This window comes from Montipora foliosa, chromosome 3 (genome assembly GCF_036669935.1).
Source record: "Montipora foliosa isolate CH-2021 chromosome 3, ASM3666993v2, whole genome shotgun sequence".
NCBI classification, from domain to species: domain Eukaryota; kingdom Metazoa; phylum Cnidaria; class Anthozoa; order Scleractinia; family Acroporidae; genus Montipora; species Montipora foliosa.
In genome coordinates, this window is record NC_090871.1 from 24,882,201 (window position 1) to 24,899,091 (window position 16,891).

Consider the following 16,891-nt stretch of genomic DNA (forward strand, 5'->3'; position numbering starts at 1 on the left):
ATCACCTGTGTGTTTATACTAAAGCTTGTTATATATGCAAAACAGGAGTTAATTAAAAGCCCAAATTGAAAACTCCCGTGCTGCATGTTAATTCTGCGGCGTACCCTTGGTTTTCATCCACGCTATGAGACGGCCATATTGGTGTACAAAACAATAGAAAATTGTTCCACAAGTTTTTGCATAATAATAGAGTCAAATTCCCAAAAGACATTTTACAGCATTGTTCTGTACACCAACATGGCCGCCGTGACGTCAGATGAAAACCCCCAACACACACGCATTGCATTCTTAAACTAGTGAGCATTTGATGTCATTTTCTCCTCGATCCATCTCTCTCAAGATCTTAAAGTTAGTAATGGCGGACCATAGACTCTTTGCGTAAATGACATTGTTATATACCTAAACTTTCGCTCAAAAAACGAGCACTGTGATTGGTTGATTCCTTGTCACGTGGCCCTGATAAAATTCAAATGTATCCCGACCATAATACAATTCCGCAGTTGTTGCCAGCTCCGGATGTTTTGCTGCGATTGTTGCAGGAGAAGTCTAAATATATAACAAAGCACTTTATTAATAACAATAAAAGCAAGGTGACACACGCTAACACCAACACATCACGCATGCTCACAACCATTTCACCCGGTCAATTAGCAGCCCTGGTCCCTTGGGAAACTAGTTAGTTTTGCTTTCCCTCGAGTCCTGATGTTTTCCTCGACGATGAGGACTCTCGGGAAAACAAAACTAACTGTTTCCCTCGGGACCATACATAAGTGTATAATGTACATCCTAAGCCTCACATTCATGTGAAAAATCTTTTGTTTTGAAACTTAAGTACGAGAATAAGGATGTACAAAGTATTGTTATCAAATTTAGGCGCCATTTATGCAAAGGTCTATTAAATAGGAAAATTGGATTTAAAATAAACAGATGTCTTTTTGAAATCAAGGCTTAAAACTTTGGTCGCTTGATGTTTAGTTAACAAAGTTTTGAAATCCAAGAAAAATACGAATTGATTTTTTGGTCACAGGGGCACTTTAACATCCATCAAGTCGGCCTTCTTTGATCGATGCAACATCACAATCTGCCAGAGTGCTGACATAATTCCTCGGCGCGGCGGGCCCGCGATCAGCTGCCCAGTAGACAGGTGCGTAGGATGTAGGTTTCACGTTTTGAGATAGCCAGTGTAAAAAGGTTTAAATTGTTTTTTAACCCAAGAAGCAAGCCTCTCAAATCTCACGGGAATAAAATTGCCACAGAATGACTACCATGCTAGCCTAAGGATATTTTTACATTTCCTTAATCCATTTTTCTTACTAGTTCAATAATTAATTTTATTTCTAGTTTATGATTGTACATAATTCCTACTTGTCTATGTATTTATGATTTTATCTGTGTAATTCTTACTTATGATAACTTGACGTAACCCTTCCGCGGGGGAAGTCAGAACTTGTAGTCTTTTGTATTGCTTAACCACTAAAGAAAGTGTTGCGGTCTGAGATTTGACAGCAAGTATTTGCTTAAGTGACAGCAACTTCATTATGTTTATCTATAAACGAAAAGTCAATTCAATCTAGTTTATGTCAAATACCGGCTTAAGGATCAATGCATAATACACTGAGCAATCTATCCTAAATGACATGTGACGGAACTTGGCTTCACTTGCAATTACGTGAACTTTCAGTGGCGTGACACCTGTGGAGAGGTTTGCATGATAAGTGGATATATAGTCGCGTTTTAATTGATGCTTCACGCCAAATCATTAATCAAAAATTTCACATGCTTGTGCTCTTCAACAAAGCCCCTGTTTTACTTACACGTCTCAACTTTGTTAATCAGTTCAACTAAAGCCCAGCCCTCGATTTTCGGTTAAGGAAAAGATAAAACATTAATATTTTCCACGTTTCGACGATAAAACCAGTGACGCTCGAACTGATAGCGCTAAACAAGCTCAAGGACTCGGCGATCGAAATATACATACTGACGAGAACCTGAAATTGTGTACGGAAGAACAATCAGTCTTGACCAACGAGTTGGTGTTTGGTAGACTGGAGGAAGAGGAGACTCGACGTTTTAAAGACAAAAATCGAAAGACGAGTGAATTTCTACCGTTATTCAAGTGTCAGTCTTCATTTACCCCAGTTACAAGATCAAGAAGCATAAGTGTCGATGAAGTCAAAGCACAGCGGGACGACAGCACCCGCGGTCACTTAATGCAAGCCTGGGCTACAGGAAAAGAAACTTCAGACATCGAATCGGAAAATGACAGGGCAATGTGTGACAATGCTATTTCCACACTGACAGCCACCAATCACAACATATACGATGCTGAAAGTGAGCTAGAGACTTTCGTACATATAGTCAAGCCTGAGGTAAACGACGGCAAGGCATTACACACGTCCTCGGTGAGGTCAACAAATCTAACGGAATCAAAATATAACCAAGAGCTGAGCAGGAATCGAAAATTCTCTTCGAAAGGAGAACACTTGGGGGAGGATGGTCGATTTGTGGAGCAACACAATTACACAGAAAAATTGCATCTTTCAGCTTCGGTGCACTCTGAGTTGACAAGGAAAAGAAGCCTTTCAGATGGCGATGTAGTTAAAGATGGCGCAAATGCTGTCATCTTGTCAGCCGACCGCAGGGAGAAACTTGAGCGTTTAAAACGACAAATTTATGACACAAATTTGAAGAGGAAAAATACAATGACTAGACCTCTACGAGGAAGTAAGTCAGAGGTACAATGTAGCACGCAAAGCCAAACAAGCGAAGGGGAAAAATTATTTCCCGCTTTGACAGAAAAATCACTGATGTGTCATTCAAGAGGTCACGAGATGATAACTTCGGCTTTTGATTCGCATCAAACTACTTCTCTCGTAACCAATAATTCGAACCTATCTAGATCAAGTTCCGATGATGAAAGGGGACACCTGGATGCAGCTGCCAGATTAGAAAGGGCTAGGATTGACGAAGGTCACACTTCCGTGAGCAGTAAATTATCGAGCGAGACACGACTCAAGCCATCTTCATTAGCATCTTTAGATGAAAGCCAGAGAGAAGGAATAGAAATGAATTCATTACACTTAGCAACTCCACCGACGCGAGAACGACGCCACTCATTCGAACCCATCATCCTCAACAGCGAGCGATGCCGTGCAGTATCCGAACCTGGTGACGTAGGCAGGCGAAAGTGGTCGACTTTTCAGGAACTTCAAAGTCGTACCAGAACGGAAAGCAACGTGCTAAAGGCCAAGGTCCAGTCGTTTGTAGATAAACCACTACCCACCATTCCTTCGTCATTAAGGGTGAAAAAGAAAAACGACACAACCACAAAAATAAGACATTTCAAAACGGGGACCAACGCAAATATGGTTGAAGAACCACGAGAAAGAATACAAGGCGTTATTAATATGCACACTTGTGGTAACTTAAAAGTATTCCACTCAGACCAATCATGGGTGTACCCAGACAAATCTCGAAACAAGCATCGTTACATAAGGGGGCCTGCAACACCCGTCCCGCCTGTAGATTTCGTATTTAGCACGAGTCATCAAGAAAATCCATAGTCAGTAATAATGTTATGTAGGATCATTTCTCTGTATGATCACCCCGCACGAGGTGATACTAAGACTGGCCGCGGGAAATATACCACCTAATGGATGATTCAACTGGTTTTAAGAATGCTTCTCCGCTGCCGAGTAGCCTTTGGAAAAAACCGTGGCCTAAAGCACAAATCGTTAAATGGAAATGAAAAAAGCGCGTTCGACATCCGTACTAGCATGTTACGTTCGAGGGGCTTATGTTCCTTTATTACTCGAGTACGAGGGCCATACTTTCTATTACGACACGCGTTTTTGCAACTTGAAGTGAAAAAAGAAAAAAAGATAGCCAATGAGAAGCGGGGTTCTTGTTTCAGGCCCTGTTTACAAGCAGATAGGGTTACCCTAGTGCTAGGGTTACCCTATAACAGGCGAGTCAAAGATAGCCGGGGTTTACAAGCAAAATTTCACAGGTAGGGTTACCCTACCACCCGGGACAACAATCGCCAGAATCGCAAACACGATGGAAACCCCTAAAAAGTTGTCCCTAGTAGAGCGTTTACGAGGCAGCTAGGGTCGCCCTAGAGCTAGGGTAACCCTAGCACTCAGATAGGGTTACCCTAGAGCGTCGATGAAAAAAAGAAGAAATGTGTGAGTGCTAGGGTAACCCTAGTGCTAGGGTTACCCTACTTGTTTGTAAACCGGGCCTAAACTAGGCGACTCTTTCGCATTTTGTTAAGATGAGAGAAAGAGGAGCACATTTTTCTTTTTTTTTTACATTACAAAATACTACGACATCCAAATATTCAAAACAATGTGATTTTAAGCGAACATAAGCGACTGAGGAAATATTCGACTAGCCTAATGCGGAGTTTTAAGACCAGACGTGTCGTCGAATTTACGATACAAAGAAGGCAAAAAACAGTAATCTGGTTACGTCCATTTATTTCATCCACGATGCGACAAAATTAACAACACCTTCATTTAAGTAACAACTTATGCATCGCACATAAAAATCATTTTTTGCTGCTTCTCCTAGTTCGAAAAGAAAACCATATTTTGACACATTATGCCTCGTTCCACTCAACTCTGCAATTCGATTGGTCCAAATAACACTGAACCGAGGCTGGCCCTTCACGTGATATGCTCTGACATAAGATAAAGTTGCACCCTGCTTTGCTTGTTTGTTGAATTCAAATAAGTAGTAATCCGGTTTGAGGTCGAACTCAGCTACACATTCACCATCAGGTGCTTTTTCGTAAATAGCTGACACATGCAGACGGCCTCTGAATTCAGTGAGACACTGAACTGTTAAGTTATAACCCTTTTGAAACATGACTGGCATGTTTTTCCTATGTTGAGCAACGGTCAAGTCATAATTTATGGCCCATGTTTTTCCACTTGAGGGAGTTAACAATACAGCATAGAGAAATTCGTCGTTTTGGACGTAGGTCTCGAGATGGACAGGGCGAAGGCTTGGATGACCCTCCAAGCACTCACGGCACGAATTAGCTGTTAAACCTATATACACTACTGAGTTTTCAATTCTTTTAAAGAATATTGTATTGAAAAACAAATCATCCGAGACGTTTATCGCGTGGAGCCATGTCAACTCAAAGCCTTCCTGCTTTAGACCTTCGTACAGCGGCCAAAACTGACCAACTGGCACCATGATTTTAATTAGCTGGCGACTGTCAGCAGTAGATATCATTTCTGGGTTGACGCTTATCTCGTTCGACGAGTCTTTGTTGTCACAGCGTAAAGCCAAAGAGTGTAACGAATTCGGGCTAACATCACACGCGAACTGCTGTCGTGCACTATGCGCAGCACGACTTAACGCGTATTTAACCAAACCATCCAAATCCAAGTCTTTAGCCCAAGAATTAAACAACAGTGCCCAAGCATACCCCCCACAGTGGTGCGTCAGCACGCCCGAGGTACCCTCCATCTGTCCGCTGTGTCCCCAAGTTTTGCCACTGTCCCGGATGTCAAGACCAAAGCCGTACCATTCCTCCGAGTTCTCATGCTCAAAAGACGGCTTCTCAAGCATCAGTTTAAACATCTCAGGCGAGATCATTCTCCTGCCACTAATACCATGCTCAAGGGCATGGAGAAACTTTAATAAGTCGGCGGCAGTCGCAATCCATCCGCCATGCGCATCAGCTTCCTCTATAGTCCACCTCCCGTACTGAGGAGGCACTCTACCTCCCCCGGAGAAGATTGACCTTACCAGCCTTGGATGACGATCGTGGAAATACTCCACCTGAAATGACGGATAAAATAGAACGTAGAAAATTGCCTTCGTGCCCCAAAATTTACGACAAGCAACTTAAAGGATCACATCCCTGGCATACCCTTCCGCGAGTTTTTTTTCCCTTTTCTCCCAAAGAAAAAGTGGCCGAATGAAGGCAACGTAGACAATGCAGGTCTTGAGGAAACGAGGAAATAGCGCTCTCCGTGTGCTGATTCTAAGGCCACCGAAAATATTCCGTTGGCCGAATATCCGTTCTATTTTGAATGGTAATAATGATAAGCAAAGTCGAATTACACCAAAACAAACGGTTTTCCTGGTTGCTAAGTAGATACACGAGTGTTTGTGATAAATTCTGATATTGGTGGGATGCTAGCCTCCCTCGGCTCCCTTAAATAGCGTTAATCAGCTGTCTCAACTTGGACAAGTCTGCTTAAGCCTGCTGCACACGTACGACGCAACTGCAAACGCAAGGAAACACAGGTGTGGACTACCTCCAACGCAAATGCAAACGCAAACGCAAGCGAAGACGCAAGAATCTACGGTTTTTCATTTTCTTGCGTTTGCATTTCACACGTGTGAACCGGGGAAACGCAAACGCAAGGTAAAAAAACACACAGGTTCATTCTCATCCACATTCTTGGAAAGAGGACTTGAACTGCGCCTGAGTGTCTTAATTCCCTTGCGTTTGCATTGGACGTGTGAACTTCGTTTGCATTTGCGTCGTAGGTGTGAACCAGGCTACAGTTGAAGAGTGAGATATGGGACCAGGGTAAGGCGCAGGGGATAGAGCGTTTTCACTCAAGTGACCAGCAGCCATATTAGATGACTGAAACAAAAGAAAGTATTTGCATGAAAATAGAGTTCAATTCCCGGAGGAGTAGTTTGGTACACCATCATGGCCGCCATTTCTTTGTTTTGGAACACCAACATGGCCGCCGTGACGTCATGTGAAAACGCTCTATATGTTACAGAACTTAAGCAAGCCTGACGAAGACGACGGCTATGAAAAGGTTATTTAAGAATATGATCCCCATTTGCATAAGAAAACCAAAGAGCTTTGTAGCAAGACAGTCACCGGTAACTGCGCTTTCAGGCCACCGAGCAACAGTTGTAATATGGCAGATGTTGGAATACCAATCTTTGTGCAGGGGTTTCTGTTCTTTAAGGAGCGCAAACACATCCGACCATGATTCTTACCTCTCCAGAACAGAGATCTTTTTTTCGAGTTCGTCCAATTTTCATCTTCTCTATTGCCACAGACTTTAAAATTCCCAACATAAACTCCTCATAACTTTGTCCAGTACTTCTTTCTATCACCTGTCCCAAAACAGTGAACCCAAGATTGGAATAGGCGTGTCTCTTTCCTCAAATAACAAAAGAAATATATATATATATATTTGAAAGAGAATCATGAAGCAGTGAGTTGGCCATTTCGCATTTAATTTGTCGTAACAGTTAACGGGTTATGACATACACAGATCTTACTGCTTTTAATGTTAAAGTGCATGTACGTAGATATCTACGGTGGCCCGCCAAGGGTCACTGCTGCAAATTTAAATAATTGCTGCAATTTGTAAAATTGTTGCAAATTTATAAATGGTTGCTGAGAATTCATGAAAAGAGAAGAAAATATACGCACGCACATTCCAGTAATTCTTTCATCAGAGATGTATGTTGTAACATACGAAACGTTAAGTTTGTAAAAAGAAATGCAGTTCAAGCAAATGTTTGTAACCACTGTTTGTGTTTTGCTCTTATGGTAAGGATACCCCCGATGAAACTACTCCTCTAGTGGCTTTAAAGACGGTCCTCTGAATTCGGCTCTTCCATCGAGATATCTTCAACACGAGTCCTGCTTTGATAACTATTTGGTGTCCACACTGACAACAAAATTGTGCCGTTGAAACACATTCGGTTCAACAGGAGGTGCAGAACATTTTGAGGAAACATAAGTCAAGGATACACGAACGAGGAATATAGCCTTGGACGTGCGTGACACGAGTTTCGCAAAAGAATTACTGCATGGAATGTGCACGCACATATTTTCTTCTTTATAATTTGCAGCAAACCTTTTCATAAATTTGCAGCAACCATCTATAAATTTGCAACAACTCTTACAAAATTGCAGCAACTATTTCAAACTTGCTTCAGTGACCCTTCTGGGCCACCGAAGTTATCACACACCCCATCTAAAATTCAGTCGACTAGTCATGGTAATTAGTCACGAGCTTGTTGCAAAGAAAAACGACTAAAATTTCTTGAATCATTATGCAAGGTCAAAAGATACGAGATTGCTTTTATTCTACAGGCCACACAATTACAATCATTTCCAAGCACGCTCAATAGACATTTCTCCAAAAAGCGGCAACGGATTTGAATGAGTTAAAATTGAACTGAATGAAAAACTGATACCAGAAATAGAAAGAGCGCCTCTGCTTTAGTAACCCCGCCACGTTTCAGCGTATTAGGTGTTACATCAGCTGAGAAAATGTAAGTTTAAATTTGACAAATTTACAGACGTTTGTATGACTGCACACTGTTTAAGCCTTTTTGAATTACTCAAAGTCAAACCTTGGTTAATCGCCAATTAGTGTTGATCGGATTTAACTGTTAAGAAATGGGTCACTTACCATTGACTTTAAGTCACCTGGCTATAATTTGATATATAAAGGGAGCTGGAACCATCTTGAAACCGTAAAGGTTGCTGAAAACATCTTTTTCTTCTTCCACCCCCAACCCATCTCTAAATTATTTAAGGAAGAAAATGAATTTCATACCCATGCTTCCAGCTCCTTTCTGCACCCATCCTATTTGTAAGACGTGGCTTTTCAGGAAAGTAGGGCCAGCCAGACATTAAGGTAACAATTATTATTTCGTATATATATAACAACCATGCTGTTTTTTTTTTCTTTTTTTGTGAGCATATGAGAAATACTGGTACAACTGTAGTTAGTTTCTCAACACAAGAATGAAGCATTATGACCCAATAAACCCTTGATATTCTTACCTGGTGCAAACTGCAGTTTTTTTCCCATCATATATTGTATCAGAACTTTAGCCGTCACTGGTTCCTCAACATTCATATGTTTGCCAACTTTCCAGAACACAGGATCTCCAGCCCTGTCTCTATCCCAGCCAGAAGAGTGTTGCAAGAGGTGCCTTACTGTGATGTTCACAATACGTCTGTCTCCATTCACTGTGGGACTGTATTCATTCAAAATTCCTTTTAAATAAACAAGCATGGGTTTCAGTGATAATTCACAAGAAATCAAAATAATGTGAAGAATGAATGAAGTGACAAGTGAGGAAGGGATCACGCAAGATATAACTATTTCAAGGCCTCGGTCAATCACCTGGATTTACAGAAAAGGCTTTGCTAAAATCAAGCTCACACATAACAAACTAAACTGTAATTTATGCATGCTGGGAACAAGGCAGCACCAGATGTACACACACACATACATAAATACAAACTTAATTGACCTCTCCCCAAAGAGACTTTCAGGGCCAAAAAAACTGGTCAGAGGCAAACCAGTTGGCTATTTTTAAGTGCAACCGAGAAGTTGAACCACACACCATCAGGATCAAATTCACAGGGTAGTTAGGATGCATCTTGAAACTGGAATGTCCAGAATAATCTCAAGGCAAGCAACCTAACCACTGGTATACTAGTATTTGATTGAAATAAGAAATAATAAAACGATCATCAATACTAAGCTCAGTTTCTTTTTCATGTTAACTGCCTTCTAATTGGAAACACACTGACATTCTTACAAAAAAAGGTTCTTAACAGAGCATTGTGCATGCAAACAAAGACTCCCTACAACAGATACACAGAACACAAAATAAATATACTTTTGCCAGTAAAAGAGCAAACAAACTATAAGCAGCTGGTGGGCCGTAAGTGCTCGAAAATCCATGGGAGCAGGTCAAAATTATTACTACTTTACTGTTTTGCACTTATAATTAGGAGTTACAGTAGCACACAGTGCGAGCCAGGGAGCCATGCAAGTGATAAGCTACCTGTAAAAGTAACGTTCATACCGAACCTAATCTTTCTCTAGGTTTAATTTAGACTGGACATTCTAACACTAAGAACAGTAAAGCTGATGTAATGTGTCTCACACGTAAAACTAATAAACCCTGTTTTGGTTTGACGAGCAGTTTAGTTTACAAGTTCTTTGCTGACTGGGAAACAGTGACACAAAGCCAGTTGGCTTGGAGATTTCCTCACTATCTAGCTGGGAGCTGCAATTTTGCTCATAATCATCCTGGGAGTGTGGAATTATTTTCCCAGAAAAATTAAAAAAACTCAAAAAAAATGTTTTATTAGTGTTTTCTTGCCAGTTGTTTTCCTATGATTATGCACTTTCGTCAAAAGCACATGACCCTGTAGCATTTTACTCTGGTTCAGAGCTGGGGTTTTTGAGTTCAAAAATTTCCTTCTTTGGATGTAATATAGGTCATGCATTTTCCCAAGCGTGCCGCTTCAAACTTTTGTCCACATTTGGCCATAACATTGGTGTACTAAAATCCCCAGCTTTGTTCCAAGGAAAAGAGTTGCAAGTTACACGCTTCAAGGTCACATGTTTCAAGTTAATCACTGGAAGTGGATGTAGTGCCAGGAATATTTTATGGTATATTTTATAGTTGCAAATTTGTTGATACTCATTATTGAAGATCCCTCTTATATTTATCATTTTCTTGATAGGAGGATAGCTATCATTACCTTGTGATCCAAACACTTTATCCTCTAACGTCAGTTTGCCATCTTGAACAAGTCTCATGATACCCACAGCAGTGATTGTTTTGCTAATACTCGCAATCCTAAACATGTCATCAGGATCAACTTTCCTTCCAGCACCAGCACTGCCATAACCTATTGGGATGACACTAAGGATTTTAAGTGCTACGGTCAAGTTAATTTTTTTTTACCAATTTCAACCCAAAGTTGGCTATTAAAACCTGACTGGTAAATATTTAAGTTTTCATCAGTAATATTGATTATAATTTCTTTGACTGCGTTTCCCCAGACCCCTTATACACTCACAACTAACAAGACTCTCAGAGAACTGGATCAAGGTGAAAATCATCCAAATATCACTTTCCAGGCCTCACTTGTTTAAAGGGTGGATTAGGCAATTCAATGGATAAACACTGTTCAAACCAATCTAGTTATTCACTGCATAGTGATTTTGTAATGAACATTGCATTAACTCGTCCTTTGAATGAGTGGAACCAGATTATAATAATCCAATTGCAATACAGCTTACTACATGCAAGTAAGCAAAAATCTCTAAATTGCAAAAACCCAATACTGCATACTTAACCAACTGCATTTTATGCACACATGGCATATTTGAATGTACATTCCATTAATTTGTAAAAACAGGTACTCATTCAGACTGGTGTCCACTTTTTCAGAGAAATAAGCCAAATTCGGTCTGAATGATATTATTTGAGAGAAAAAAAAAGTTCTGGAAATGTGGAAAGAATTAAAATTCCCCACTTAAATCCCATTGAGAGGTGTCTACAGCAATATAATTTTTGAAGTCACTTTAATCATGTTAGTGGCAGCATTTCAAGAAGGCTGTTGAATGCTGTCATGAACTCCCAACATCAAATCATACTAAAGCCCACAGCTTACCCAAGCTCAAGTAACTGTTACGACTATATGACGGTTCTAAAGATGTGTATGGGAGAACAATGTTCCCTTTTCATGATTAAAATTACGAATGATAGGAGAATAGAAGTTCCAGCCTAAACTGCATTCTCAGCCAAGTTAGAGTAGTTTTTACGTAGATTTGAGACCATTCCACTAAGACATTTTCCACAGAAATCCTAGCCCCAATTTTATACAGAGTCTTCACTTGAGCTTCAAGTAGCCTGTGATCAGTCACCTGTGGGCATTATCTACGTTATCCACCTTCTGTCTATGAACAATCTCCAGAACACAGCTACCAATAAGTGCTTAGTTAAGGGACAAGAGCCTCAGCAGCATAATTAAATGAAAGATGAAAGTGAGAAGTGATCATCGCACTTATCAGGACAATTAAAGCAATAATAATTTATCTCTAACAGACACCTGCAAAATTCGGGTCTTTCTGCATCTACCGGAAAGCATTGTATTTTTGGTCACTTGGGACTAGTCTTCATTTGGCGTTGTATTGTTTTCTGTCTTTTGTTTCTTTTGGTTTACGTAATCTGTGCTCCGGTACCTGCAGAAGGAACCCAAAATTCAGGTGCTTCAACGGGATTCTATTCCATGACCTCTGTGATACCAGCGCAATGCTCTAATGTACCAACTGAGCTATAAATGAAATAAATGTATAATTATATTTGAATGTAGATGAAAGGACACATTGTGCTCACACTTATCTTGCCACCTGAAAATTTCAGCTGGGCAAACTATAATGCTAATGCTTTGTTCCACCTGTCACATTTCCTTACCTTGACAATAAAATATATTGCCATCCTTACTCAAAGCAATGCTTGCACCGGGAATATCTTGCTCCATTATGAAATCCAGGATCACATCATCTAAAGGACTTGTGTACTGTGATCTCGGTCTGGTCGTTTTTGGAGGTTCTAATCATAGCCATAAATTAGACGAGAATCTCTGTCAAGCCTTCTACATTGCTAATTGTACAGTAAATTTAATGTCAAGAAGTCTATCTTAATTAGAGTGTTGGTGTTGTTGTTTTTGTTGTGGTGACTAATGCAGCTCCAAAAAATTCCCATCTCGATTCCATAGAGAGTAGGTAGGAACTACAGAGACCATTGGGGAACATTCCCATCAAAAAGCTTTCGCTTGCGCTAGTATTAAACTCGTGGGGTGTTCAGACGTACTTGATTGTTAACGGCTAACAGTAAGGAAACACGCATGAACCCCACTCAGCATAATTTAAGATCTAACAGTTGTAGTTATGACCACAAATAAATGTGAATCTTACCACTCGTAATGCAATAATTATGATCTGTGAGATGGGAGCTCCTCATTTTATGATCCATCTAGCGGTCCTCGTCTTTCAATACATCGTTTACGGCGCAATGTACTCAGCAGCTCATGGTACATGTACATACGAGATGTTGCAACCACCCTTTACAACAGTCTCCACATCACCGAACGTCGGGCTGCCATATAGACACAGGGGCCAGGCGATACCGGCAATCATCAAGTGTATCACAGGTTGGTGCACAGGCTCCCCAAGCTGAAAATACGTGGTGTATGCGACAGTTTGTGTATATAGAGAATTGTATGGGAAAAATCACCGATCGTAAAAAAATTGTGTAAATAACTATCTCATTTGAAATAAAGTTTTCCTACCTCAAATGTGTGACCAACTTGTCTCTTTTGCCGAGTTTCGAGCCATTCTGACGCCGTTTAGTGAAGTCATCCGGAAGGCCGTTACTGAAATAATAGGAAGGCCGGTAACTCCATCCATCGCCGGCCAGACCTCACTCCACAAATCGTTTTCTCCTCAACAGGAAAACTCCCGAATCGCAATAAAAACAACAGTTCCATAAAGCCCATTAAAGTTCCCTCCAAATACGTGTGTTTCGGAGGCCGAAAGACTAGTGGCGAACGAAAACTTAAAACCTTAAAATTCACCTCTTCGGCTTTCCTCAGAGGCTTGTGACCGGGTAGTCAACAACGGAAACTCGCAAGATGGTTTCAGCCTCAACTCTGATTGGACCATTTGAATTTGACCGCGCGCTGGCAACACGACCGTTGTTGACTTGTGACCGGGCAGTCACAGTTCTCTGCATACTTGATTCTCCACCGCCGAAATTCTCCCTGGAAGAGCTGTGGAGATGGAAGATCGTCCCTGTACATATCGACGACCCCTTGTAACTCTTTCGACTTCTTTTGATTTTCCTTCATTACAGAGGGAACCAAAGCAAGCAGCCTTGAGGCTTGGACAGTGACGGCATCGAAGCGCTCTCCTAGCTGCAAGATGATGTGGTCAAGAAATGGAGCAGCCACGTTGATCCGATAATACTCCTTTGCTGTTGGAGCTGGAGCATTGGCGCGATGGCGTTGCCTGCCAGCAACTCTGGGAGCTGTTGGCGCCACTCCCACCTTAGCTGCCTTTGCCATTGCCTTCTCATACGCATCATCATACATCTCGTCCATATCGGCGCGCATGTCCTGGTACGACTTGAGCACACTCGAAACCATCGTGAAAGCCTTGAAAATGTCATTGCTCTTCCCGTTGCAACTTCATTGTTAGAGCACTCATGTGCGACAGGTAGAGGTATCCAATGACAAAAGTCACGACAAATTCAAAGTTCGTAATGGCTTGGAGTCCAGAGGCATCCCTCTTAGTGGCTGTGTTCCAGCATCCATAGAACTGGGCTGGACAGTCGTCGTGGTGTAGATTATGTGCCATGACTTCCAAAACATACACGACATACTCGAAGGATTCATAAAAATGCTCGTACGCTTCAGACGTCTCTTACCATCTGGTAGTACAAAGAGTTATAAGAGGCTTTTTCATTGCATTTTCAGGACATTGATGCATGATTACTGTTGATAGGAGACCATTTCGCTTAGGGCTGTAATTGAAAAAATGCACACTTCCTTCACCTTGCTTATCATATTTTGGATTTCTGGAAGTCCGCAACAAGAACTTATCACAAGGTTAAGACTGTGTCCCGCACAATGGATGTACACTGCCTTTGGCGCACGTCGGCTATTTCTGCTTGTACACCAACCCTTTCGCTGCTCATGGCAGCCGCGCCATCATATCCCTGGCCACGGCAATCTGTTATGGGAATGTTAAGGTCTCTCAAGCACTCCAAGATAGAATTTGAAATTGCAGCTCCAGTTGTCCGCTCCAGGCTCTTGAAATCTATGAACTCTTCTCGTATATCCATGTTACTATCGACAAAACGTATAACGATGGTGAGTTTTTCTTCATTATGAGATGTAGACTCATCGGCTAAGATGGAGCAAAAACGAGCATCTAAGATATCTTGTGTGATTCTTGGGAAATGTATGTTACCCTGTTGGCGTTGCGCAAATGCTGTGCAAGCATATCGTTGTCTTCTGACATCAGCTTCAGCAACGCGCGGATTTCCAGGCTGGTCAAGCCTTTCCTTCTCACCTCGAAGAGCAATGCACTGGCGCCCACAATATAGCACCGCCTTAGCTATGAGTTGCAGTAGTTTTCGATTTTCTTTGATTCGTTTCTCCCTCTCTGTACTAATATGAAACTGGATGGTTGCCGTTGGATTTTCCATTGTTTCGCAAAAGGCCTTAGCAGCTACCTGCAAAGGTAGCAGTAAAGTCTGCTACGAGCCTAGTGGCCCATCGGGCCGGCGCTTATCTCCGGTTACTGTGGCATGAAACAACCAGGAGTATTGGGATGGGATGCTAGTTCATCGCAGGGTTACCTGCCAGCATTAAATTTGCCGTTACCCATTTAAACTCCTGGGTGAAGAGAGTAAAGACCCGGCCAGGGCTCGAACCCGGACCGCTCGATCCGGAGTTCACCGCGCAAACCGTTAGGCCACAGCGCCTTTCAGCAAGTGAACACTATTTTAAATAAAAGATACGATTGTAATCGAAAAAGAAACCCAGATATCATAATGTCGCTTTTTACTTTGGCAGTTGTCGGTCTGGCAATTCCTGCGCAAAATCTCATGGAGGATTTTTCTAGGGAGAGACTAGTGCTTCACAAACCAAGCCTCCATCGTTTAGCCTTTCCTCCTTTAACTACAGCTGCCCGTTTCCAATAAGACTGACCTTTAAACACCCATTCGAGACAAAAGGATAAAAGTTAATGCAAGCTTTTGTGGTTAAAATCATCGTTATCTTATTCAGAGTAAATCATTCCGGGGGGGGGGGGGAAGGGGGAGGCACTCCCATATGGAACAGACGGGGATGCTCGTAGGATTTTTTTAATTTAACCCCTAAAGGAGACCAGCCTGGGCGTGGCTTAAGCAAATTTTGACCCCTAAAAGAGACCGCTTAAAAACACACAAATACGACATGCAATGAGTTTTAATGATATAGAGACATAATCATCGAATGCTTTTATCTAAAAGTGGTTTTTAAAAGCAAAATTTGACTTCTGTTTCTCTTCGCGTAAATCTGAACCCTAAACGAGACCTTGCGGCCTAAAATATTGGCGCTTTGCCCGTAACACCCTAAGCGAGACCAAAATCCAAATTTAACACCCCTAAGCGAGACGACGAGCATCCCCGTCTGTTTGATATGGGAGCCAAAATTAACAAATGTGCTACTTTTTTTCAGCGCATAAATGGCTCTCTTCAATGACCACTTAGTAATTAACAATCCCAACATAATAGAAGCACGAGGTATGCCAGCTATAATTCTATCTGTCCTTATTATACGCGTGAGACTGAAGGAGGCTGTTCTTTTGCTGTATCAGCAGCAAGACTTTGGAATAATGTGCCTCTAAATACCAGAAAATTAGACTCCATTAAGTCCTTAAAAAGTAATTTATTTAAAACAGTCTTCGCAGCGCACCAACATTTGGAACATTTTAGGATTTACATTTTTATATTTAAGCTTTTAACTTAGTTGTAATATTGATGATATACTCGCCTTTCTTATAATTTTAGCTTTTTAACTTTTATATTTGTATTCATAGTTTTATTTTTTGAGGGCCACAAGTTTATTAGCCTTTGGCTATTAAGTGTTCAACCCTCGCTAAATAAAGTCTTCATTCATTCACCCTGCCAGCAGAGCCTCCTTTTGTCTTTTTCTTTACTGAGGAGAAGAAAAGGAGGCTCTGCCCGAATCGCGTCAACTCTTTGAAGCCGCCGCAGCCCGAGCTTCTGGACTAGTCAATCTTGTTTTCTCTCGTCAAACCGGTTTTTTCAGTGCGAGCGTCCGTTTAGTGACAAAACCGATGGTTATAATTGAGCCCGCTGTACCATGAAAAACCAAGATGGCGGTGAGATCTGGCATATTAGGCTTGGGTTCGAGACTGTATCCTGGCAACATGCAGCGCATATTCAATAAAGATCTTATTCGATTCATGCAGAGCCTTTCTCGATAACGCCAAAATCGAGCAAGTAAAAGAAAGGCTCTGCTAGCAGGGTGTCATTCATTGTTGCATGGACCCTT

At 41.4% G+C, this 16,891-nt stretch overlaps 3 protein-coding genes and 1 pseudogene across 5 annotated transcripts; 1 reads left to right on the forward strand and 3 right to left on the reverse strand.

The window, feature by feature from the left end:
- The first annotated feature begins 1,698 nt into the window (after window positions 1-1,698).
- On the forward strand, window positions 1,699-4,332 carry LOC137997143 (uncharacterized). The gene has a single exon (XM_068842949.1). The coding sequence runs from the start codon at window positions 2,211-2,213 to the stop codon at window positions 3,561-3,563; it is 1,353 nt and encodes a 450-aa protein (XP_068699050.1). The 5' UTR covers window positions 1,699-2,210; the 3' UTR covers window positions 3,564-4,332.
- A 132-nt stretch (window positions 4,333-4,464) lies between these two features.
- LOC137997142 (uncharacterized) lies at window positions 4,465-12,965 on the reverse strand. Of its 3 annotated transcripts, XM_068842945.1 has the most exons (6): window positions 12,744-12,965; window positions 12,241-12,378; window positions 10,520-10,669; window positions 8,798-9,013; window positions 6,988-7,154; window positions 4,465-5,799 (listed from the first exon to the last, which is right to left on the reverse strand). In XM_068842945.1, exons 1-6 carry the CDS (start codon window positions 12,799-12,801, stop codon window positions 4,480-4,482), a joined length of 2,049 nt encoding a protein of 682 aa, XP_068699046.1. In that variant the 5' UTR covers window positions 12,802-12,965; the 3' UTR covers window positions 4,465-4,479. The 3 variants fall into 3 exon arrangements, with proteins under 3 accessions (XP_068699046.1, XP_068699047.1, XP_068699049.1); XM_068842946.1 differs by lacking the exon at window positions 12,241-12,378 and having other exon boundaries at window positions 12,744-12,952; XM_068842948.1 differs by lacking the exons at window positions 12,241-12,378; window positions 12,744-12,965 and adding an exon at window positions 12,009-12,100.
- Window positions 12,966-13,471: 506 nt separating this feature from the next.
- On the reverse strand, window positions 13,472-14,183 carry LOC137995456 (52 kDa repressor of the inhibitor of the protein kinase-like; annotated as a pseudogene).
- A 244-nt stretch (window positions 14,184-14,427) lies between these two features.
- On the reverse strand, window positions 14,428-15,036 carry LOC137995457 (zinc finger MYM-type protein 1-like). Its single transcript, XM_068841005.1, has one exon. It carries the CDS (start codon window positions 15,034-15,036, stop codon window positions 14,428-14,430), a length of 609 nt encoding a protein of 202 aa, XP_068697106.1.
- Window positions 15,037-16,891: the final 1,855 nt, after the last annotated feature.